Here is a 21,929-nt window from a genome sequence, read left to right as displayed (position 1 = left end):
AAGCATGCAAAATGCCCCCAATTTAACATTGCGCCATGCTCCACCATGACAACGGTGAAGCGCAGTGGTGGAACTATGTGTCTGCTCTTGTTTTGTTTGTCACATGACGGGGGGCAGTAAACACACACATACTATTGTACGTTAACTCTTAAGACACATGTTGTTTGCTCTAATATTAGACCATATTTGCACAATTACTTTCTGGAATTTGCACATTATTGTGTGGAGGAGTACGTTTGGCAGCCTGGTCTCAGAGCAAAACATATGATGTTTTACTAAAATCCGTGGCACTCAGATTTAGTATGATATGTTACTTTACATTAGGTTACATTATTTGACCCGTTTAGAATGATATATTAAGTTTGATAGGACAGTAGGTTACTTAAGGCAAAAACGTGAATGTCTAGCAACCCAAAGGATGCATGTTCGGATCTCATCACAAACAACTTTAGCATTTTAGCTAATTAGCAACTTTGCAACTACTTACTACTTTTTCGCTACTTTGCAACTACTTAGAATGTTAGCTAACCCTTCCCCTAACCTTAACCCTTTAACCTAACTCCTAACCTTAATCCTAACCCTTAACCCTAACCTTGTAATTGTAATAGTATGTTACGAATTGTAATTCTTAACATACTATACGTCCTGCAATTCGTAGTATATTGAATGACTGCTATTACATTTGTAGGCCAATGTAATATAACCTAACGTAAAGTAATATTTCAAACTAAATGGAGTGCCACAGATTTGAGCCAAATATAATTAGTTTTACTCTGAGACAAGGTTATGTTTGGTGGTGTGTAGTTCACATTTCAGAGCACCCTCATCTTAACTGGGCTGAGTGTGGAGGTATGCACTGAGAACAGTGTAGCATCACTAAGTCCATTGTTCTAACGACAGGTCTGCTGTGCTGTGTGTTTGCCTTAACAGCAGGGAGACACACAAGATCGCTGTGTTCTACATCGGAGAGGGTCAGGAGGACAAGTGCTCCATCCTGTCCAACAGCGCAGGCAGCCAGGCCTACGAGGATTTAGTGTCTGGCCTGGGATGGGAGGTACACACACACACCCCTGCAGCAGGGTTTCCATTAGAAAAATGTGACTCCGGACATTTGACCGGCAGCATTTTAATTTACCGAACATTTGAGAAATGTACCAGACCCATATGCATTGGGTGCGTAACCTGATTAGGGCGTCCACCCATGGTGCTCAGAATGACAGAAATCATATTTAGATTATGGTCATTCATATTAACAGAACATGCAAGTCAAGGATGCAACGATGTGTGGTCCTTCTTACCGAATTATGATGCGCACTTTGAAGATGTTAGAATAACTGTCCACATGTACTTTTCCTTAGCCAACAAGATGAATAACGAACAGCAAAATCACTAGCCTATGTCAATCTACTATCCCCCATAGTAGAAAAGTTGACCTATTCTATTGGTCAGCTTGTTGAGAAAGAAATAGCCTAATCCAAACAGACTCTGGTGCAGTTGTGGGATGATAGATCCCAAATTCACAGTAGGCCTAGGCAATTTTTTCTTATTTTTAAAGCAATGAGTCTGATGCAACAGATCAGAACGTTTAGCTTAAAATGTTGATAAACTTTTATTTCATCAGATTATAAGTGCAGCAATAATGCAATTAGTGGGAAAATACTGTTGTCAAAAGCGCACCACACATGCGAGCGGTTTCATGTAACAGAGATGAAAATAGCAATTTGAAATTTAGAAGGAGGGGAGATCTAATATGCAACAACTAGCATGGGTTGCTAATATGACTAGAGCTGTGTTCGAAAACTCATACTAACCGCACTACGTGTGATGGAAATTGAGTATCTAGTATGCTTATTGGTCATAGTATGGATATAGTTAGTATGCCAAAAGTTCCCGGATGTTGTACTACATTCGCCAAAATTCGAAGTGTACAAGCAGTGGACACTATTTCTGTGCTTTTAGGGCCCATAATGCAATTATTCAGAAAATGGGCGTGGTTTCACATCGTTTTCAGATTTGAAGAAAATGAAGGAAAATATGCAGCCGAAGTCCAAGAGAGCGGATACAATTGTATTGCTTTAACTAATTATGACAAATGTTGAGCAATGTAATAAATTAATCACTTTTCAAATAAATTACCTTCAAGTGATGTTGGCTGACAATTTGTTAGCTACGCTATCCTTACGAACCACATAGCATATCATTACACCAGTATGTAAGTTAGCTACCACATGTTAGTTGGCTACTAATACATCAAACTTGCCAGTATATTACTTTTACATTTTAGTCATTTAGCAGACGCTGTTATCCAGAGCGACTTACAGTTAGTGAGTGCATAAATTTTTCATACTGGCCCCCCGTGGGAATCGAACCCACAACCCTGGCGTTGCAAACGCCATGCTCTACCAACTGAGCTACACGGGCCTAACTATATGCTATCTAACTAACTACCCAACGTTTATAGACTTGATTATTCCCGTCATTCTTAGCATAGCTAAGTGGTATAGTCATTGTGCGTTTTCAATGGACATTCGGGTCCTTTCGTAAATTCGCTATGGCTATGTACTCGGATTTCAGAGCACTCTCGTCTGAGTGTACCAGAGTGCAGAATAACTGATGAATTTACGAACGCTCAACTCCCGTTGAATATGCCTGGTGTCAGTAAACGTCGGCAAAAAGCGTAATTAAATTGTTGCCAGCAGCACAGTTAGTCACCAACGCTCTGGATAACATGAAAACTGCCTAACCAGCTCTGCTAGGGCGAGAAAAATGGTCGGAGTGAGTTGTTCTCTCATTTGTGTCTGGAAGTAGATAGCAAGCTAGCCAACATTAGCCAGTTAGCTTGGGTGCTTGACTCCCATTGTAAGGTCAGAACACTCAAATCAACCCTACTTGAACGCTCCGAGAGCGAAACGCTCTGAATTTACAAACGGACAATCTGACAGCGCTCTGAATTTACGAACGTCCAGGGCGCACTCTGGCACTCCAGATTGAATTTAAGATCACACCTGAAGTCGTAAAATGTCTAGCCAGTAATATGTTATGCTATCAAGAGGTTGTATAGCAACAGCATCAACTTCCGGTAGACAGGCGAAGCGCTAGTACGCTCAACTGAAAAGATACCGTTAGTTTACAGTATACTAAAATGAACTTATAGTATGTAGTATATACTCATTAAGTATGTAGTATACAGTATGTTAGTATGGGTATTCGAACACAGTTTAGGATTGTGCCTTTGGTTATTGGACAATGAAAGAAAGTTGATATAAAATAATTGCCTCCACGGATATGGTCTGATTTTGGCTAGGCTAATTTGAAGCAAGGTAAGACATGCCTCATAATATGTAGTAAAATGTTAAGGTTTCAAACAATTAAGTATATGTTTTCAAAATGCATACTGCCTCCAGCTCATTGCAAAGTGGTGTGTGACGCGCTGATGAAGCCTGCCTTTCGTTGCCTATGCATTTGCTATTTGAGATGTCTGAAAGTTTTTCTGCTCTAAGGCTCTGTAGCTGTATGCTGTACACGTGCGATAAATAAGATACATAACAAGTATACTGTACACACAATCCAAATTAATTCCACCAAATAATGCAAATTAACCTAGATAAGCATGACCAGTCAAATGTATTTACATCGACTGATATTTCCATCAATGAATAGGCTAAAAAGCATTATTTCACAATGGGATTTTTTCTTCTTCTCCCAGACAATTGGCCAGTGGCAATTTTATTTATCGGCTTTTCAATTTTTTTATCAGCCAAAAGCCGGCTATTACCGGCTAGCGGAAACCCTGCCCTGCAGTATCTCGTCTCGCTTCCTGACACACGCACAATGACATCACACTCTCCTAACCATGTTGTGTCCCTCAGGTGGATCTAGCCACACACTGTGGCTTCATGGGAGGGCTTCAGAGGAATGGCAGCACAGGACACACTGCACCCTACTATGCTACCTCCACAGTGGAAGTCATCTTCCATGTGTCAACACGCATGCTGTCCAACTCTGACGACTGCCTCACCAAAAAGGTACTTGCTAATATTACTCCCTCCAGATCAAAGAAGTGAAAGTCGGAAAAGCATGCATAAGGGAAGACGGTCAACAACCAAAACTTGTTTGTTGGTTTGCCATTGACTGAAAAGGCTCCTTAGCCTACACTGTGTTGATACCTGCCACTACACTAATAATGTAGCAAGGTCCAAGTTCCTTCAAACAACTTAATGTTTGTCTTTTTATATGAGACAGACAGAAATGCATACAGGTCATTCCATGAAATAAGTGCCTTTTGCTTTGCGTCCTTTTGATATTTTAAATTGAAATTGTGCACATGTATAGAATTTTAAAAGCCTGTTACATTAAATTATAATAATATATGGATGTTTACAGGCTTTGGTTTTTCCATTTATATTTAGAGGTTGGACGTTAGCGCGTCACCGATTGGTGTCAGTATGTGTTATACCTGTGCCACCTCGTTAGTCATAAGATGTTTCACCTGTGCGGCTGGCCCAGTACTCCAGTTGTCTTGAGAGATGTGGAGGGTCAACACCTTTAGTTGGCTCTCCCTCTTTGCTTCCTGTCTTTAAGTTTGGTGTGGGTTTTATTTTTGTTTGCCTCTTCTTGGGCAAATTTAGTGGGCGCTCATGTTGGGTGTCTTTTAGGGCCCAGTTGTTGTTGCTAGTCAACTTTCAATGGACACCCCCATGAGTGTCTTTCAGAACCCCTCATAGAACCCCACCTGTTTTGTTTTGGTTGTCAGTGACTCATTGTTAGTTCCCCCTTCTGTTTGAGCGACAATTTTTGGTTTCTTACTGGGGAACGTAACACTGGACCACATGGAAAATTAAATAAATATGATTTTTTTTAAATGAATAAAGACTTGCTCAAATTCAGCATTGACATGTCCCTCTGTGCATCCTCTGTGACTCTAGGGAGGATTTTAACCCACTTAACCCCAACATTTCTCCAAGTTTTCACCATCATTGTAAAGCCATAGTTATTTTGTTGCTTTGACAGAGTCATTTCTGAAGATTATTATATTTTATTTTATTAGTGATTCATTTTAAGGTAAAAAAATAAATTAACCTGTCCCACATTAATGGTCAACACTTACGTGAACTGAACTTTCATTTTAAAATGGTGAAACTATTCATTTTTAAAGGATCAATCTGCAGTTGCTTCATCCATTTTTGGACTTCTAAATTAATTAAATGTACCCATTGATTCTTGAATAATATAACTTATAAATGCCACATGAGCTTAATCAACTGTCGTACCCCATCAGAACCGAAAATATAAGCTTCTTTTACTTGTAAACAAGGTAAATGTAAACAAACAAATAGCCTATAAAACATGATTAAAACTATAATTTTGATATCATACAAATGTATGAAAAAATAAAATAAAATAAGGATTCAGACCCTTTGCTAAGAGACTCAAAATTGAGCTCAGAAGCATCCTGTTTCCATTGATCATCCTTGATGTTTCTACAACTTGATTGAAGTCCATCTGTGGTAAATCCAATTGATTGGACATGATTTGGAAAGGCACACACCTGTCTATATAAGGTCCCACAGTTGAAAGTGCATGTCAGAGCAAAAACCAAGCCATGAGGTTGAAGGAATTGTCCGTAGAGCTCCGAGACGACAGGATTATGTCGAGGCACACATCTGGGTAAGGGTACCAAAAAATGTCTGCAGCATTGAAGGTCCCCAAGAACACAGTGGCCTCCATCATTCTTAAATGGAAGAAGTTTGGAACCACCAAGACTCTTCCTAGAGCTGGCCGCCTGGCCAAACTGAGCAATCGGGGGAGAAGGACCTTGGTCAGGGAGGTGACCAAGAATCCAATGGTCACTCTGACAGAGCTCTAGAGTTCCTCTGTGGAGATGGGAGAACCTTCCAGAAGGACAACCATCTCTGCAGCACTCCACCAATCAGGCCTTTATGGTAGAGTGGCCAGACGGAAGACACTCCTCAGTAAAATACATGACAGCCCTCTTGGAGTATGCCAAAAGGCACGTAAAGACTCTCTCAGACCATGAGAAACAAGATTCTCTGGTCTGATGAAACCAAGATTGAACTATTTGGCCTGAATGCCAAGTGTCACGTCTGGAGGAAACCTGGCACCATCCCTACGGTGAAGCATGGTGGTGGCGTTTTTCAGCGATAGGGACTGGGAGGCTAGTCAGGATCGAGGCAAAGATGAACGGAGCAAAGTACAGACAGAACCTTGATGAAAACCTGCTCCAGAGCGCTCAGGATCTCAGACTGGTGTGAAGGTTCACCTTAAGCACACAGCCAAAACAACGTAGGAATGGCTTTGGGACAAGTCTCTGGATGTCCGTGGCCCAGCCAGTGCCCGGATTGAACCTGATCTAACATCTCTGGAGAGACCTGAAAATAGCTGTGCAGCAACGCTCCCCATACAACCTGACAGAGCTTGAGAGGATCTGTAGAGAAGAATGGGAGAAACTCCCCAAATACAGGTGTGCCAAGCTTGAAGTGTCATACCCAAGAAGACTCGAGGCTGTAATCACTGCCAAAGGTGCTTTAGCAAAGTACTGAGTAAAGGGTCTGAATACTTACACTACCGTTCAAAAGATTAGGGTCACTTAGAAATGTCCTTGTTTTCGAAAGAAAAGCAATTTTTTTGGCCATTTAAATAACATCAAATTGATCAGAAATACAGTGTAGACATTGTTAAGTTGCTCTGGATAAGAGCGTCTGCTAAATGACTTAAATGTAAATGGCTATTGTAGCTAGAAACGGCTGATTTGTTAAATGGAATATCTACATAGACGTACAGAGACCCATTATCAGCAATCATCAGTCCTGTGTTCCAATGGCACGTTGTGTTTGCTAATCCAAGTTTATCATTTTAAAAGGCTAATTGATCATTAGAAAACCCTTTTGCAATTATGTTAGCGCAGCTGAAAACTGTTGTGCTGATTTAAAGAAGCAATAAAACTGGCCTTCTTGAGACTAGTTGAGTATCTGGAGCATCAGCAATTGTGGGTTCGATTACAGGCTCAAAATGGCCAGAAACAAATCACTTTCTTTTGAAACTCATCAGTCTATTCTTGTTCTGAGAAATGAAGGCTATTCCAGGCGAGAAATTGCCAAGAAACTGAAGATCTCGTACAACACTGTGTACTACGCCCTTCACAGAAAAGCGCAAACTGGCTCTAACCAGAATAGAAAGAGGAGTGGGAGGCCCCGGTCCACAACTGAGCAAGAGGACAAATACATTAGTGTCTAGTTTGAGAATCAGACGCCTCACAGGTCCTCAACTGGCAGCTTCATTAAATAGTACCCGCAAAACACCAGTCTCAACGTCAACAGGGAAGAGGCGACTCCGGGATGCTGACCTAGGCAGAGTTGCAAAGAAAAAGCCATATCTCAGACTGGCCAATAAAAATAAAATATTAAAATGGGCAAAAGAACACCGACACTGGACAGAGAAAGATTGGAAAAAAGTGTTATGGACAGACAAATCGAAGTTTGAGGTGTTCGGATCACAAAGAAGAACATTTGTGAGACGCAGACCAAATGAAAAGATGCTGGAGGAGTGCTTGATGCCATCTGTCAAGCATGGTGGAGGCAATGTGATGGTCTGGGGGTGCTTTGGTGGTGGTAAAGTGGGAGATTTGTACAGGGTAAAAGGGATCTTGAAGAAGGAAGGCTATCACTCCATTTTGCAACACCATGCCATACCCTGTGGACAGCGCTTGATTGGAGCCAATTTCCTCCTACAACAGGACAATGACCCAAAGCACAGCTCCAAACTATGCAATAACTATTTAGGGAAGAAGCAGTCATCTGGTATTCTGTCTATAATGGAGTGGCCAGCACAGTCACCGGATCTCAACCCTATTGAGCTGTTGTGGAAGCAGCTTGACCGTATGGTACGTAAGATGTGCCCATCAAGCCAATCCAACTTGTGGGAGGTGCTTCAGGAAGCATGGGGTGAAATCTCTTCAGATTACCTCAACAAATTGACAACTAGAATGCAGAGGATTCTTTCACGAAAGCAAAGTTTGAAGGACACAATTATTATTTCTATTAAAAATCATTATTTCTAACCTTGTCAATGACTACACTTCCTATGCATTTTGCTATGTTTCTTATTCAAACTCATTTCATGTATGTTTTCATGGAAAACAAGGACATTTCTAAGTGACCCCAAACTTTTGAACGGTAGTGTATGTAAATGTGATATTTCAGTTTTTTATTTGTAATACATTATCAACATTTTCTAAAAAACAGTTTTTGCTTTGTCATAATGGGGTATTGTGTGTAGATTAATGAGGGGGAAAAAACTATGTAATCAATTTTAGAATAAGGCTGTAACGTAACAAAATGTGGAAAAAGTCAAGGGGTCTGAATACTTTCCGAAGGCACTGTATGTGTGCGGTCTTGGCTCTTCACTCTGTGCTAGGCTGAGATCAGGTGGTGTGACTCCTGGGTTCTGGCATTGATTAGTAAACCCTGGGCAGGCCTGAGGAGTAGAGAGAGGAGCAGGCGTGTGAGAAGGGGCATGTGTGGCTACGGTAATGACTGTGATTCCTGGACCTGTTCCCCCCTCCTGCCCCCCTCCCTGGGTGCTGTGACTGGGGCCCAGATTCAGCCATTAGCTGACCCTGGCAGGGCAGGGGCCAGGCGGATGCCGGCAGGACCTTTTTATCCCATTCCGGCCGTGACGACGGGAGCGATCGATGGGCGCTTCAGCTGTTTCCCTGGCTGTAGCACACCAGCAGCAGTTAGCATGGAGAAATGAGCCGCGAGGCCCCTGCCCGAGCAGCCAATCTTCTCATACGGTGTCCCATGAAGATAGGAAATTAATCAGGTCCTCCTCATATACCACCCCCACACCACCATCAACACATCCCTCCCCCCCTCGCCCCCAAAAAACAGTCCTGCACCGACCCCATACTGAACCTGTGCTCAGTGGCTGCAGAAATTAGTTAGCCTGCGCAAGATTCGATTTTGGCTAGCTGGTGTGAGGCGCTGGTGTGTGCCGTTGGCCCGCTTCGATTCATTTGACTGGGAGCCCTTGTAATTGCACTCCTCTCCTCCCAGAACCCCGTGCTAGCCACAGGCGATACAGAAATTGGCAGCTCGGCGGCGGGTGTGGAGGCTTACGGGGGCGGGAGGGAGGGGGTTGAGAAATTGGGATGAAAAAGAGGCTTTATCGGCTTAACTGTGCTGCTTCTCTGCTGTTTTTATAAGGGACTGTACTGCTGAGAGGCCTGTTTTGCTGTTTTTATAAGGGACTGTACTGCTGAGAGGCCTGCTCTGCTGTTTTTCTAAGCGACTGTACTGCTGAGAGGCCTGCTCTGCTGTTTTTATAATGGACTGTACTGCTGAGAGGCCTGCTCTGCTGTTTTTATAAGCGACTGTACTGCTGAGAGGCCTGCTCTGCTGTTTTTATAATGGACTGTACTGCTGAGAGGCCTGCTCTGCTGTTTTTATAAGCGACTGTACTGCTGAGAGGCCTGCTCTGCTGTTTTTATAATGGACTGTACTGCTGAGAGGCCTGCTCTGCTGTTTTTGTAAGGGACTGTACTGCTGAGAGGCCTGCTCTGCTGTTTTTATAAGGGACTGTACTGCTGAGAGGCCTGCTCTGCTGTTTTTATAAGGGACTGTACTGCTGAGAGGCCTGCTCTGCTGTTTTTATAAGGGACTGTACTGCTGAGAGGCCTGCTCTGCTGTGTGTTAGTGGGATGAGACCCATGGGCCTGGTGGGAGGACACTGAGGTAGGGCTGGGCGATATGGCATAGAAATCATATCTAGATTTATTTCAAATTTATAGGCGATTCATAATATATATTTCATTTTTTAAAAATGTTTTCTCTAAATAAGCATTAATCTAATGAATTCAGGGTTTGTGAAATTATACCTAGGCTAAATATAAACCTTCCACAACCATAAGACCCACTTATAATTTAATTATTTTATCAAAATAGTGTAACATGCTTTTTTGCAATAATCACTGATCTGTCTTTTAAGTCTGTCTATGAAAAAGCCCTTTTTGTAAAAAAAAAAAATATCAGAGCCATGCATAATGCACATTCACTGATAATGACTAACTTATTGTAGCAGGCATAGAAAATTAACACAGATCTCATAAACAATCTCTCAAGCACAAGGCCACGTGCTAATGAGTACCCAGCTAATCTTTTTTTTTCAAGTTTAGCTAACTTGGATCTATTTGCTAGCTGACTAGGTTGAACAGTTGAATTGTTATGAACACACCCTTCTGTCTGTCTCCAACTGTTTGAACAGCATGCTAGCCTGTCCACTTTGTTCAAATGTTGAAATCAAGTAGCCTACCTTATTTATCAGAATGAGAATGAGTTGCCAATTCCTTATAGAATTGTGTTTTATGCTTATTGCACATTCATAAAACACAGACTAGACAGCTACTATAACAGTCTTTGGCTAAAATGCTGCTATCGGTACGTGGTACCGCTATGCCGCGTACGACAAACTGAGCATTAATTTTCCAGAATCAATGTGCAATTTGAAGAGTTGAGACATAAAAAGGGTATCATTAGAAAGGTTAACTTCTCTCTCCTCTATTCAAATAATGTTTCGGTGTCCATATGACCGATTCTGTTGGACCAAACCTCAAATGTACACTGAACAACCACAGACCACCTGTAACCATGCCAGCCCAGGACTCTCCACATCCAGCTTCTTCACTTGTGGGGGGGGCTGATTGAGTATTTCTGTCTGTAATAAAGCCCTGATTGGCTGGGCCTGGCTCCCTAGTGGGTGGGCCTATGCTCTCCAAGGCCCATCCATGGCTGCACCCCTGCCCAGTCATGTGAAATCCATAAATTAGGTCCTAATGAATTTATTTCAATTGACTGATTTCCTTATATCTTTGAAATTGTTGCATGTTGCGTTTATATTTTTGTTCAGTATAAATAGCGAGTTGAAACCGCTTGTCAGAGAGGAAGAAGTGATCTCTCATCTTTGTTGTAGACAGTTTCAGGGGGAGGGGCTTGGTATGTGTGTGTAAACAGAGAGGCTGAGCTGAAGCGAGAGGAGTCACTCTCGCCCAAATCTGTCCAAAATAAGCCCAATGCGTTTCTATGGGCTTATTTTTGACCTAAAGTTGTCGCCTGCCTTCCTGCCTTTGGGTCAACGACTCCCATTGTTGGGGTGGAGATATGAGCATCTTGTCATTACAGTGACAAGATGCTCAATTATAGACTGATCATGTCTTTGTCAGTGGGCAAACGTACAAAATCAGCAGGGGATCAAATCCTTTTTTCCCTCACTGTATATACAGATCTCTAGTGTAAATGGGAAGGCGCACACAGCACGGAGTGTAGGAGACCAGACCAAAAAGTTAACGTGAGAACAAGCGTACATAAACGCTCATCATCATAATAATAATTATAATTTCATTATTGCATTTATAATATTGCGCAAAAACCAAAATTCGAATTAATCTGACTAATTGGACAAGGGCCTTTGACTGAGGCCACATACAGGAGCGCTTCTAGTGCCACATATAGCTACAGTACTGTGTAGTAGGGACAGGGATGTGATTCTTCCCCTGATTTAATCAGAAATTCCTGCTTTTCTGACATCCTCATCTATTCATATATCATTGAAATCGACCTTCCCACAAACCAATATCCTCCTTTACCGTGATGGTCCATATTGTCCTGACTCCTAATTTCGCCATGTCCCCACTCTCCAAGGGTGTCTCAGGGAGAATTGGTATATGCAAAAAAACACATTTCCAAATCACACCTGCGTATAGTACATACTTGTACATGTATGAAATAGGACAAATATATGCACCCACCAAATATTTGTGTTGTTATTATTAATCACATTCCCTGGTCTTAGAGAGCTTGCTGCAGGAGAACACAAATATACATTAGCATTTACCCAGACAGTCCTGCCTCTTTTTTCAACTCATTCTATGTAATATTTCTAATGTTCATTAACATCCCTAGGATTTTTGTGGGCAACCTGGACATGCATATTCAACATTCTTGGTTAATTTGTCCCTGTCTGTCTGGTCTGACCTGCACTTGTACAGATGGGATGAACCAGTGAGCACAACGTTCAATCAGCGGGTTGTGGATTTGTTTAACATTAAATCATTACCATAATTAAGGGGTTATAATAGAATGTGCTAATTGCATTTTTTGGGTGGCGAGGGCATGTTTTCTTAATGGCTCATTAGACCCAAGTACATTAGCACATGTTTTCATCCTCTCTCAGTGAGTCAGTCAGTGAGGAGGCATAGTCTTAGCAGTCATGATGCCACATGATCAGGGACAGGAGTTATTCCTAACCTCTTCACCTGACCAGGAAATACTCTGGGCCCTAACTAGGCCCAGTCTATCCTGGTCAGGTCATGTGGTCAGGGAAAAACTCTGCCCCATGAATGATGGGTAAAGACCAGTGAGTTTTGTCAGCCACAATACATTTAAAATTTTTACATTTAAGTCATTTAGCAGACGCTCTTATCCAGAGCGACTTACAAATTGGTGCATTCAACTTAGGATAGCCAGTGGGACAACCACCCTTTTTTCTTTTTTTTATGGGGGGGTAGAAGGGTTACTGTTATACTATTCCAGGTATTCCTTAAAGAGGTAGGGTTTCAAGTGTCTCCGGAAGGTGGTCAGTGACTCCGCTGTCCTGGCGTCGTGGGGGGGCTTGTTCCACCATTGGGGTGCCAGAGCAGCGAATAGCTTTGACTGGGCTGAGCGGGAACTGTGCTTCCGTAGAGGTAGGGGGGCTAGCAGGCCACAGGTGGATGAACGTAGTGCCCTCGTTTGGGTGTAGGGTCTGATCAGAGCCTGAAGTTAAGGAGGTGCCGTTCCCCTCACAGCTCCGTAGGCAAGCACCATGGTTTTGTAGTAGATGCGAGCTTCAACTGGAAACCAGTGGAGTGTGCGGAGGAGCGGGGTGACATGAGAGAACTTGGGAAGGTTGAACACCAGACGGGCCGTGGCATTCTGGATGATTTGTAGGTGTTTAATGGCACAGGCAGGGAGCCCAGCCAACAGCGAGTTGCAGTAATCCAGACGGGAGATGACAAGTGCCTGGATTAGAACCTGTGCCGCTTTCTGTGTAAGGTAGGGTCGTACTCTGTGAATGTCGTAGAGCATGAACCTGCAGGTTCGGGTCACCGCTTTGATGTTAGCGGAGAACGACAGGGTGTTGTCCAGGGTCACGCCAAGGTTCTTTGCACTCTGGGAGGAGGACACAATGGAGTTGTCAACCGTGATGGCGAGATCATGGAGCGGGCAGTCCTTCCCCGGGAGGAAGAACAGCTCCGTCTTGCCGAGGTTCAGCTTGAGGTGGTGATCCGACAACCACACTGATATGTCTGCTGGGGCAAGAGTGTTCTTTCTCCTTTCTCACTCCTCTGCCTTGGTTCAAAAACAGAGTTAAAGTAACAATCTGCCAATTTCCTGTAATTTCTGTCCTGACTTCATTTGTATTTACGAATAGAACATGGAAATTGGATGCAATTTGGAGTAAAGTTAATTTCAATGATTGGTTTTATAATGCTCAATTTAATGTTTTTTTTGTTATTTGAATTTACAATGAAAGTTCAAATTACAAGGTGCTGTACATTGTCACAACACCCAGAGCTGTGGTAATAGCCTACCTATATTAATTTGTTAAAATAGTAATAACAATATGTTTTTTCTAAACGTGATCACCGTAGATAACCATGTCTAAACCCTGTGATTTGTTCTGGTGAAGCTGCGTCACCTGGGAAACGACGAAGTTCACATAGTGTGGTCGGAGCACAGCAGGGACTATCGGCGTGGCATCATCCCCACTGACTTTGGAGACGTGCTGATCATCGTGTACCCCATGAAGAACCACATGTTCTTCATCCAGATCATGAAGAAACAACAGGTACTACAGATCAGCTGGTTGGCTGCTCTGAATACTCAATGCAAAACCAATATGGTAGTTGGTCACAATGAGTTTTCAGAGTTTGCTTCTACACTTGGTTGATTATTTTCCACTAAATCCATGTCTGTCATAGACTTTTACTTACTGTCTTTTTTTACATTAAACAAATATAATGGGAGTTGTTTTCACAATTTCTCTACTAAAACTGATCAAATACATATTCCAGCACTGCTCCAATCTATCCAACTTTCTCAACTGTCTGATCTTAACTTTTATGACAACCCCTCTTAACTGTCTTTCCCCATGGCCCTCAGACTGGCTTGTTGGTTTAGTGGATTAACTGTCTGTCTGCCTGTCCAGCTGTGTGACTCTGAGATGGACGGTAATGCCCTCCTCTTTCACTACAGTGCATCACCCTCACTGTGGGTATGTGCTAGAGAACGACAGATATGGATTTATTAAGGCCAATACCGCTTTTTGGGGGTCAAGGAGGCCGATGGACAATATTTTATGCCGATATTCAATATCGTTAAATTTGAACATTTTGATGACAAAACCGGTATCTTGTTTTGCTGTCGCCTGTATATGGACATTGTTTTGCCGAACAGTAAATTAATGAATACTTTCAATATGTCTACATGCCTTGTGTCATTATTCAAGTGTGCTTAAGCTAAATTATATGCAGCATGAGTGGGTAGCTAACAAGATGCTGTCCAGCCAGAGGTTCCTAGAGGACAGCTACCAATGAATGAGTAAGTGGTGCCGGCTTGCAACAGTTTGACACGAAGCAAGTGCGCTTGCCCTCCATAGGGGTCGTTCTCTAGTATGTCTCAGAGGCAGTCACAGTGTCTCTCAGCTAGCTTTCATCTTGGCGGCTGCTCTGTTCTAAACCACTGCACAGAGCACACAGATCTATAGCTGTTTTATACATTTAGATTTGCTTTGAGCACTTCAACGGTTGAGATTCTGGGCAATTTGGCTTTACATCTGGGTTCTAAACCAGACAAAAATTCCTGAAACAAGAAAAGATGTCTACCACTGTGACTTTTCCTCACACATCTAAAAAAAAATGTATGCACGCACGACTGTAAGTCGCTTTGGATAAAAGCGTCTGCTAAATGGCATATTATTATTATTAAATACATTAGAAAACCCCACACAAATAGCTGCAGTCTCTTCTAAAGCGGGGGAAAGAGACTTGTCGGCCCAACAATGGGATTTAGTGTGTCGAAGCGAATGCTTTCTCATTCCACTGACCTGCCAGCAGGACTCTGCCAACCTGGAGATGATGCCCACTGCCCTGTCTGGCCATCTACCTAGGACTCCTCCCAATAGCCACACAGACAGAAAGACACCACCCAGTCTTCAGCCCAAACCTCCACCATATAATCCTAAGGCCTCTGTACTCAGACCCCCCTCTCATTCTTATTCTATGGTGTTCTAGAGCTTCATTGTCCTGAGTAGCGATTGAAGGGGCTAGATGTCAGTTTGAAGTGTGTTCCAATCATTGAAGTGGAGGGACTTTCTGTATAATGAGCTATTCCATGCAGAGTAGAGAGCAGGACTTATGGAAGGGGCTCTGACATTCACGTCACATTCCAGGTCAACGATTATTCAACTCAGCAGATTTAAGACCTCCCCAAAACCCATGAACAGACGCGTGTGTCACACACACACCAACTACACACACATGTGCGTGCTGCTCTCAAACACAGAGAACGACCATTGTATTTGTTCAATAGTTCAATAAAAGTATTTTCTCTGGTATCGACAGTAATTTGGACCTCTTACTCTACATTGATTTGCATTAGTTGTGTGTGATTGTCATGCTAAATAACAAAACTCAATCCTAAATCACTCAAACCTAACTCGAACCCTGTGCCCATTTGAGATGTCGCATGCATTTCAAAGCACACTAATTTCATATGATTGCATGACTTCAATTGCTATTTAAAAAATGCTGGTTATCTGAATAATATATTATTCCTCTTTCTTCGTATTTCTTTCTCTCTCCCTCCATTCCTCTCTCTCCCTCCTTCCCCTTGTAGGTCCCTTTCTTTGGGCCTTTGTTCAGCGGCGCCATCGTCACTGGAACGCTGCTGCCCAGCCTGGTGCGTGCCACCTGCATCAACGCCAGCAGAGCTGTCAAGTCCCGCCTGACGCTCTACCAGAGCTTGTATCCTTTCTGTGCACTCTTTACTCTGTTACCTCTACCCTTCCTACAGTCCTGTCTGATCACAGAGCTTTAGCAGGTAGGTAGGCCGTGCAAATGTTACCAAGGAAGGGTATCTTTTTATATATAAAAAAAATATATATATATATATATATATATATATATAGAGTACCAGTCAAAAGTTTGGGCACACCTGCTCATTCAAGGGTTTTTCTTTAGTTTTACTATTTTCTGCATTGTAGAATAATAGTGAAGACATCAAAACTATGAAATAACACATATGGAATCATGTAGTAACCAAAAAAGTGTTAAACAAATCAAAATATATTTTAGGTTCTTCAAATAGCCACCCTTTGCCTTAATGACAGCTTTGCACACTTGGCATTCTCTCAACCAGCTTCATGAGGAATGCTTTTCCAACAGTCTTGAAGGAGTTCCCACATATGCTGAGCACTTGTTGGCTGCTTTTCCTTCACTCTGTGGTCCAATCATCCTGGAATTGTGATACAGTGAATTATAAGTGAAATAATCTGTCTGTGAACAATTGTTGGAAAAATGACTTGTGTCATGCACAAAGTAGATGTCCTAACCGACTTGCCAAAACTATGGTTTGTCAACAAGACATTTGTGGAGTGGTTGAAAAACGAGTTTTAATGACTCCAACCTAAGTGTATGTAAACTTCCGACTTCAACTGTAACTCTGGGTCTTCCTTTCCTGTGGCGGTCCTCATGAGAGCCAGTTTCATCATAGCGCTTGATGGTTTTTGCGTCTGCACTTGAAGAAACTTTCAAAATTCTTGAAATGTTTCGTATTGACTGACCTTCATGTCTTAAAGTAATGATGGACTGTTGTTTCTCTTTGGCTATTTTACCAAATAGGGCTATCTTCTGTATACCACCCCTACCTTGTCACAACACAACTGATTGGCTCAAACGCATTAAGAAGGAAAGAAATTCCACAAATTAACTTTTAACAAGGCACACCTGTTAATTGAAATGCATTCCAGGTGACTACCTCATGAAGCTGGTTGAGAGAATGCCAAGAGTGTGCAACGCCGTCATCAAGGCAAAGGGTGGCTATTTGAAGAATCCCAAATATAAAATATATTTTGATTTGTTTAACACTTTTTTGGTTACTATATAATTCCATATGTGTTATTTCATAGATTTGATGTCTTCGCTATTATTCTACAATGTAGAAAATAATAAAAATAAAGAAAAACCCTTGAATGAGTAGGTGTGTCCAATCTTTTGACTGGTACTGTATATATAAAAAGGTATAAATGTATATAAAAGTTCATTATGTATTTCTGTTATTCCTCACAATCTTTTTCACAATGCTCATATGTGAAAGAATTTCAATTATAAATGAGCGATTTCACATGTGAATCGTGTTGGCTGATCTGCATGGTTGAGCGCTGACACTGATCTTGATGCGCTGGCTGATTTGCATACAGCGATTAGCTGCGCGATGGGTTGAGGTGATAACGTGACGTGAAGATCCATGTGGCTGTCTGGGTCTGTAATGGTGATCTTATGTGTAACCTCTCTGTTGTCATGTATCATCCACTGGGTTTAGACGACAGCAGCAGAGACATGACTGTCATTAACCCCTCCTTCCCTCCATCCCTGTAACAGCCTGCTTGTCATTAAGGGCCAGACTCCAGCTGTACATGTCAGTTGGTTTAAGACGAGCGTAATCAGTGATGGAGATTAATTTGCATGTGAATGAGGGGAGGACTGAGAGAGGGGAGGGATGGTGTTTTTTGGAGCGGGCCTCGGGGGGAGAAATCTAATCTCCCATAAAGCCTTGCTGCTCCGCTCCTCGCCGGACAGGAACAGGGTGTACAGACTAGCCTCACCATCACCACAGTATCTCTCTGCCGATCGCCATGGAAACACCCAAGCTCCAGCTTTTGAGGTTGGATCCAAGTTGTGCAAAGCTCATTGGTTTGCAGTGTGTAAGAAAAGTGGGCAGTAATGGCAGTGTTGTTTTTAAGGTGAAAAGGTGCACTGGTTTGGGGGCTACAGGTGTGGCTTTATATACTGTGTGTTTGATATTTGTAGAATTTGTGTGCATGCACACGGGTGTTCCCCCTCCATCACACCCACCCTTCAGCAAGCTTCATATCAACCCCTCTCAGGGTCCCTGGGGGCATCAGTGGGACAGCAGAGTGACAGATGCCTGTTACCAGACGCCAAGTGAATTACTCCAGGGTGAGATGGGTTGAGCTGCCACAGGCATGCCTGCTTGCACTGGGAGCCCAGGGGAGGGGAGCCAGCACTGGGCTGGGCAAGACCAGGCGTACCTGGCATTCCTTAGCAGGAGGAGAGGAGCACGACGGCCTGAACTATGAGATGAGATAAGCGCTGGGCTGAAGCGTTGGCAGTGTGAAGCAGCCAGCCAGGCTGAGGCCCCACATACTGCAGGTCTGGAGGATGAGCTGACAAATTGATCCTCCCAGCCAATGGATGCTGGCAGTGCCAGCACTGGTTTCTGTGTGTGTGGGCCATTTTTCTGCCTGGCTGGCTGGAGGACTTGGTGAAGAGAAAAGGATTATGTTTAAACAAAGGAATAGTCATGGAGACGATGAGGCTGTTTTATCAAGGCAGGGAGCACACACAAACATACACTATGTTGTAAATCAGAAAGATTAATCAGTATTATTATCCTACCAGCAAATTAAGTTAACTATTTTCTGAAGAATGTTTGAAATGATACAATTTAGAATGCTATTTGAGATTTATTACCTCAACAAAGAGCAGGAATACCTAAACTAAATGATTTATCTAGACTTGAACCACAGTCATGACCCATGTTTTCCTCTGATTATGTCACAGAAATGGCTGCTGTTGTACAATTTTTTTTTTTACATGTCAGAACAGTGACCTGTCTGTTTGTGTAGCAGAGATTTAAATCCCTATCCAGTGTTTCCCCCTCACAAAGCCCCGGCGCTCCTCAATCTGCTGTCTGTAGCCAGGCCACTCTTCAAGGTAATCAGTTTAATATTTCTTCAAAGAGAAGCCACATGACCCCTGTGTATCCACATAAAGGCTGGCCTGGCACTGTGGTGCTCTGCTCTGTGGTGTCCTCTCTCCCGCTCCCTCCGCCACACAACTGGAGAGGTCTCCAGCAGCCAGTCGCTCTGCTGCACCATCACTCCGGCTAATTGGATTTTGTTTTGAAATATGACCACCAGCCACATCACCTGAGAACACACACGCACAGCAAATCCTCCCTTCCGCTACAATCCGCTGTTTCCTTTCGGACTGTGCACCATGGCAAACGGAGTAGTGTGTGTGTTTGTCTGGGTGATACATAACACTGACCAACGGACATACTTGAACGATGTCTGTACAAGTGGATTTATGTGTGTCATTCTCCTCAAGCTCTGTACAGCATTCTGCTCTATTCAGTGACAACACAGTAATGTTATTTCAGAGCCCTCAGCGCTATTGAATGTGAAAGACAGTCCTGCCCCTACAGACATTATATTACAAGGCTGTCAGAAATCATACATAATATAATCTATTATTGATAGGGCCCTGTTGGAAGAGGCAGCTGCCTTGGCTGTGTGAGTCCTAATGGTCACTCAGAACACTGAGCAGCGGGCTGGCTGGCTGGCTGTCTACTGTCAGTAGAGATGCATTGTGGGTGGTGAGGACATTACATGAGGGAGGAGAATAATCAGATGGGAAAGCTCCCACTATCCAAGTAGCACTCCATATATCAATCATATATTAATAAGAGAGAATTTGATTAACTTCCCTGACATCCGATGTGTCATTTATTCCCAACCAGGTGGAAGTGATGTGGCTGTAGTAGAAGTGTATCTGAGTGGACTTCCTATTTGTCCAACAGTCACTAAGTGTTATTCTCTCTCAGGAACAGGCACTAGGGTTTGATGTTCTGTCATTCCTAGTGTGTGTGTGTGTGTGTGTGTGTGTATTTAGGTGGCATGAGCCTTTAATAGGTGAGATGAAGTAGAGCTGACCTTCATTCTGAAACGCAGCCTCCCTGCCGGACAGAATCAATAGCTTTTGCGCGCTGCCCTTACTCCCCTCCCCTAAGACACACACACACACACTGAGCGATCCATCTCCAGGCAGCGATCAATAGCCATAATCTGTTCATGCCCATGGCCAGTCATGCGAACCAGGCTTTTCAAATCAAAATCAAATCAAATGTTATTCGTCACATGCTTCGTAAACAGCAGGTGTAGACTAACAGTGAAATGCTTACTTACTTCCCAACAATGCAACAAATAATCGAAAAGTTATAACACGTAATAATACAAGTAATAATAACTACACAATGAGTAACGATAATTTGGCTATATACACGGGGTTGATGTGCAGGGGTACAAGGTAATTTAGGTAGATACAGTGCCTTCGGAAAGTATTCAGACCCCTTGACTTTTTCCATATTTTGTTACGTTACAACCTTATTCTAAAATGGATTAAATACAAAACATTCCTCAGCAATCTACACACAACACCCCATAATGACAAAGCGAAAACAGATTTTTAGAAATGTTTGCAAATTTATTAAAAATTAAAAACAGATACCTTATTTACATAAGTATTCAGACCCTTTGCTGTGAGACAAAATTGAGCTCAGGTGCATCCTGTTTTCATTGATCATCCTTGAGATGTTTCTACAACTTGATTGGAGTCCACCTGTGGTACATTCAATTGATTGGACATGATTTGGAAAGGCACACACTTGTCTATATAAGGTCCCACAGTTGACAGTGCATGTCAGAGCAAAAACCAAGCCTTGAGGTCGAAGGAATTGTCCGTAGAGCTCCGAGAGGATTGTGTCAAGGCACAGATCTGGGGAAGGGTACCAAAACATTTCTGCAGCATTGAAGGTCCCCAAGAACACAGTGGCCTCCATCATTCTTAAATGGAAGAAGTTTAGAAACAAGACTCTTCCTAGAGCTGGCCGCCCTGCCAAACTGAGCAATCGGGGGAGAAGGGCCTTGGTCAGGGAGGTGACCAAGAACCTGATGGTCACTCTGACAGAGCTCTAGAGTTCCTCTGTGGAGAAGGGAGAACCTTCCAGAAGGACAACCATCTCTGCAGCACTCCACCAATTAGGCCTTTATGGTAGAGTGACCAGATGGAAGCCACTCCTCAGTAAAAGGCACATGACAGCCCGCTTGGAGTTTGCCAAAAGGCACCTGAAGACCCTCAGACCATGAGAAACAAGATTCTCTGGTCTGATGAAACCAAGATTGAACTCTTTGGCCTGAATGCCAAGTGTCATGTCTGGAGGAAACCTGGCACCATCCCTACGGTGAAGCATGGTGATGGCAGCATCATGCTGTGGGAATGTTTTTCAGTGGCAGGGAGACTAGTCAGGATCGAGGCAAAGATGAACGGAGCAATGTACAGAGAGATCCTTGATGAAAACCTGCTCCAGAGCGCTTAGGACCTCAGACTGGGGTGAAGGTACACCTTCCAACAGGACAACGACCCTAAGCACACAGCCAAGACAATGCAAGATTGGCTTTGGGACAAGTCTCTGAATGTCCTTGAGTGGCCCAGCCAGAGCCCGGACTTGAATCCGATATAACATCTCTGGAGAGACCTGAAAATAGCTGTGCAGCAACGCTCCCCATCCAACCTGACAGAGCTTGAGAGGATCTGCAGAGAAGAATGGGAGAAACTCTCCAAATACAGGTGTGCCAAGCTTGTAGTGTCATACCCAGTCTCGAGGCTGTAATCATTGCCAAAGGTGCTTCAACAAAGTACTGAGTAAAGGGTCTGAATACTTAAGTAAATGTGATATTTCAGTTTTTTATATTTAATACATTTGCAAACATTTTTAAAAACCTGTTTTTGCGTT

The 21,929-nt window shown here is 43.0% G+C and overlaps 1 protein-coding gene across 5 annotated transcripts in view; it reads left to right on the top strand.

Moving 5' to 3' along the window:
• The window catches only part of LOC121539172 (ral GTPase-activating protein subunit alpha-2-like), a 166,279-nt gene that overhangs the window by 96,699 nt on the left and 47,651 nt on the right, over positions 1–21,929 (top strand). For all 5 annotated transcript variants that reach the window (XM_045207507.1, XM_045207505.1, XM_041847480.2 and 2 more), the window contains 4 exons: positions 931–1,054; positions 3,870–4,025; positions 13,744–13,902; positions 15,951–16,078. In XM_045207507.1, the coding sequence (XP_045063442.1) occupies positions 931–1,054; positions 3,870–4,025; positions 13,744–13,902; positions 15,951–16,078 (567 nt within the window). The remainder of the gene's footprint in view (positions 1–930; positions 1,055–3,869; positions 4,026–13,743; positions 13,903–15,950; positions 16,079–21,929) is intronic.

This window comes from Coregonus clupeaformis, chromosome 25 (assembly GCF_020615455.1).
Source record: "Coregonus clupeaformis isolate EN_2021a chromosome 25, ASM2061545v1, whole genome shotgun sequence".
In the NCBI taxonomy this organism is placed as follows: domain Eukaryota; kingdom Metazoa; phylum Chordata; class Actinopteri; order Salmoniformes; family Salmonidae; genus Coregonus; species Coregonus clupeaformis.
The sequence above is the reverse complement of the archived record's forward strand: the minus strand, read 5'-3'. Positions and strand labels throughout refer to the sequence as shown.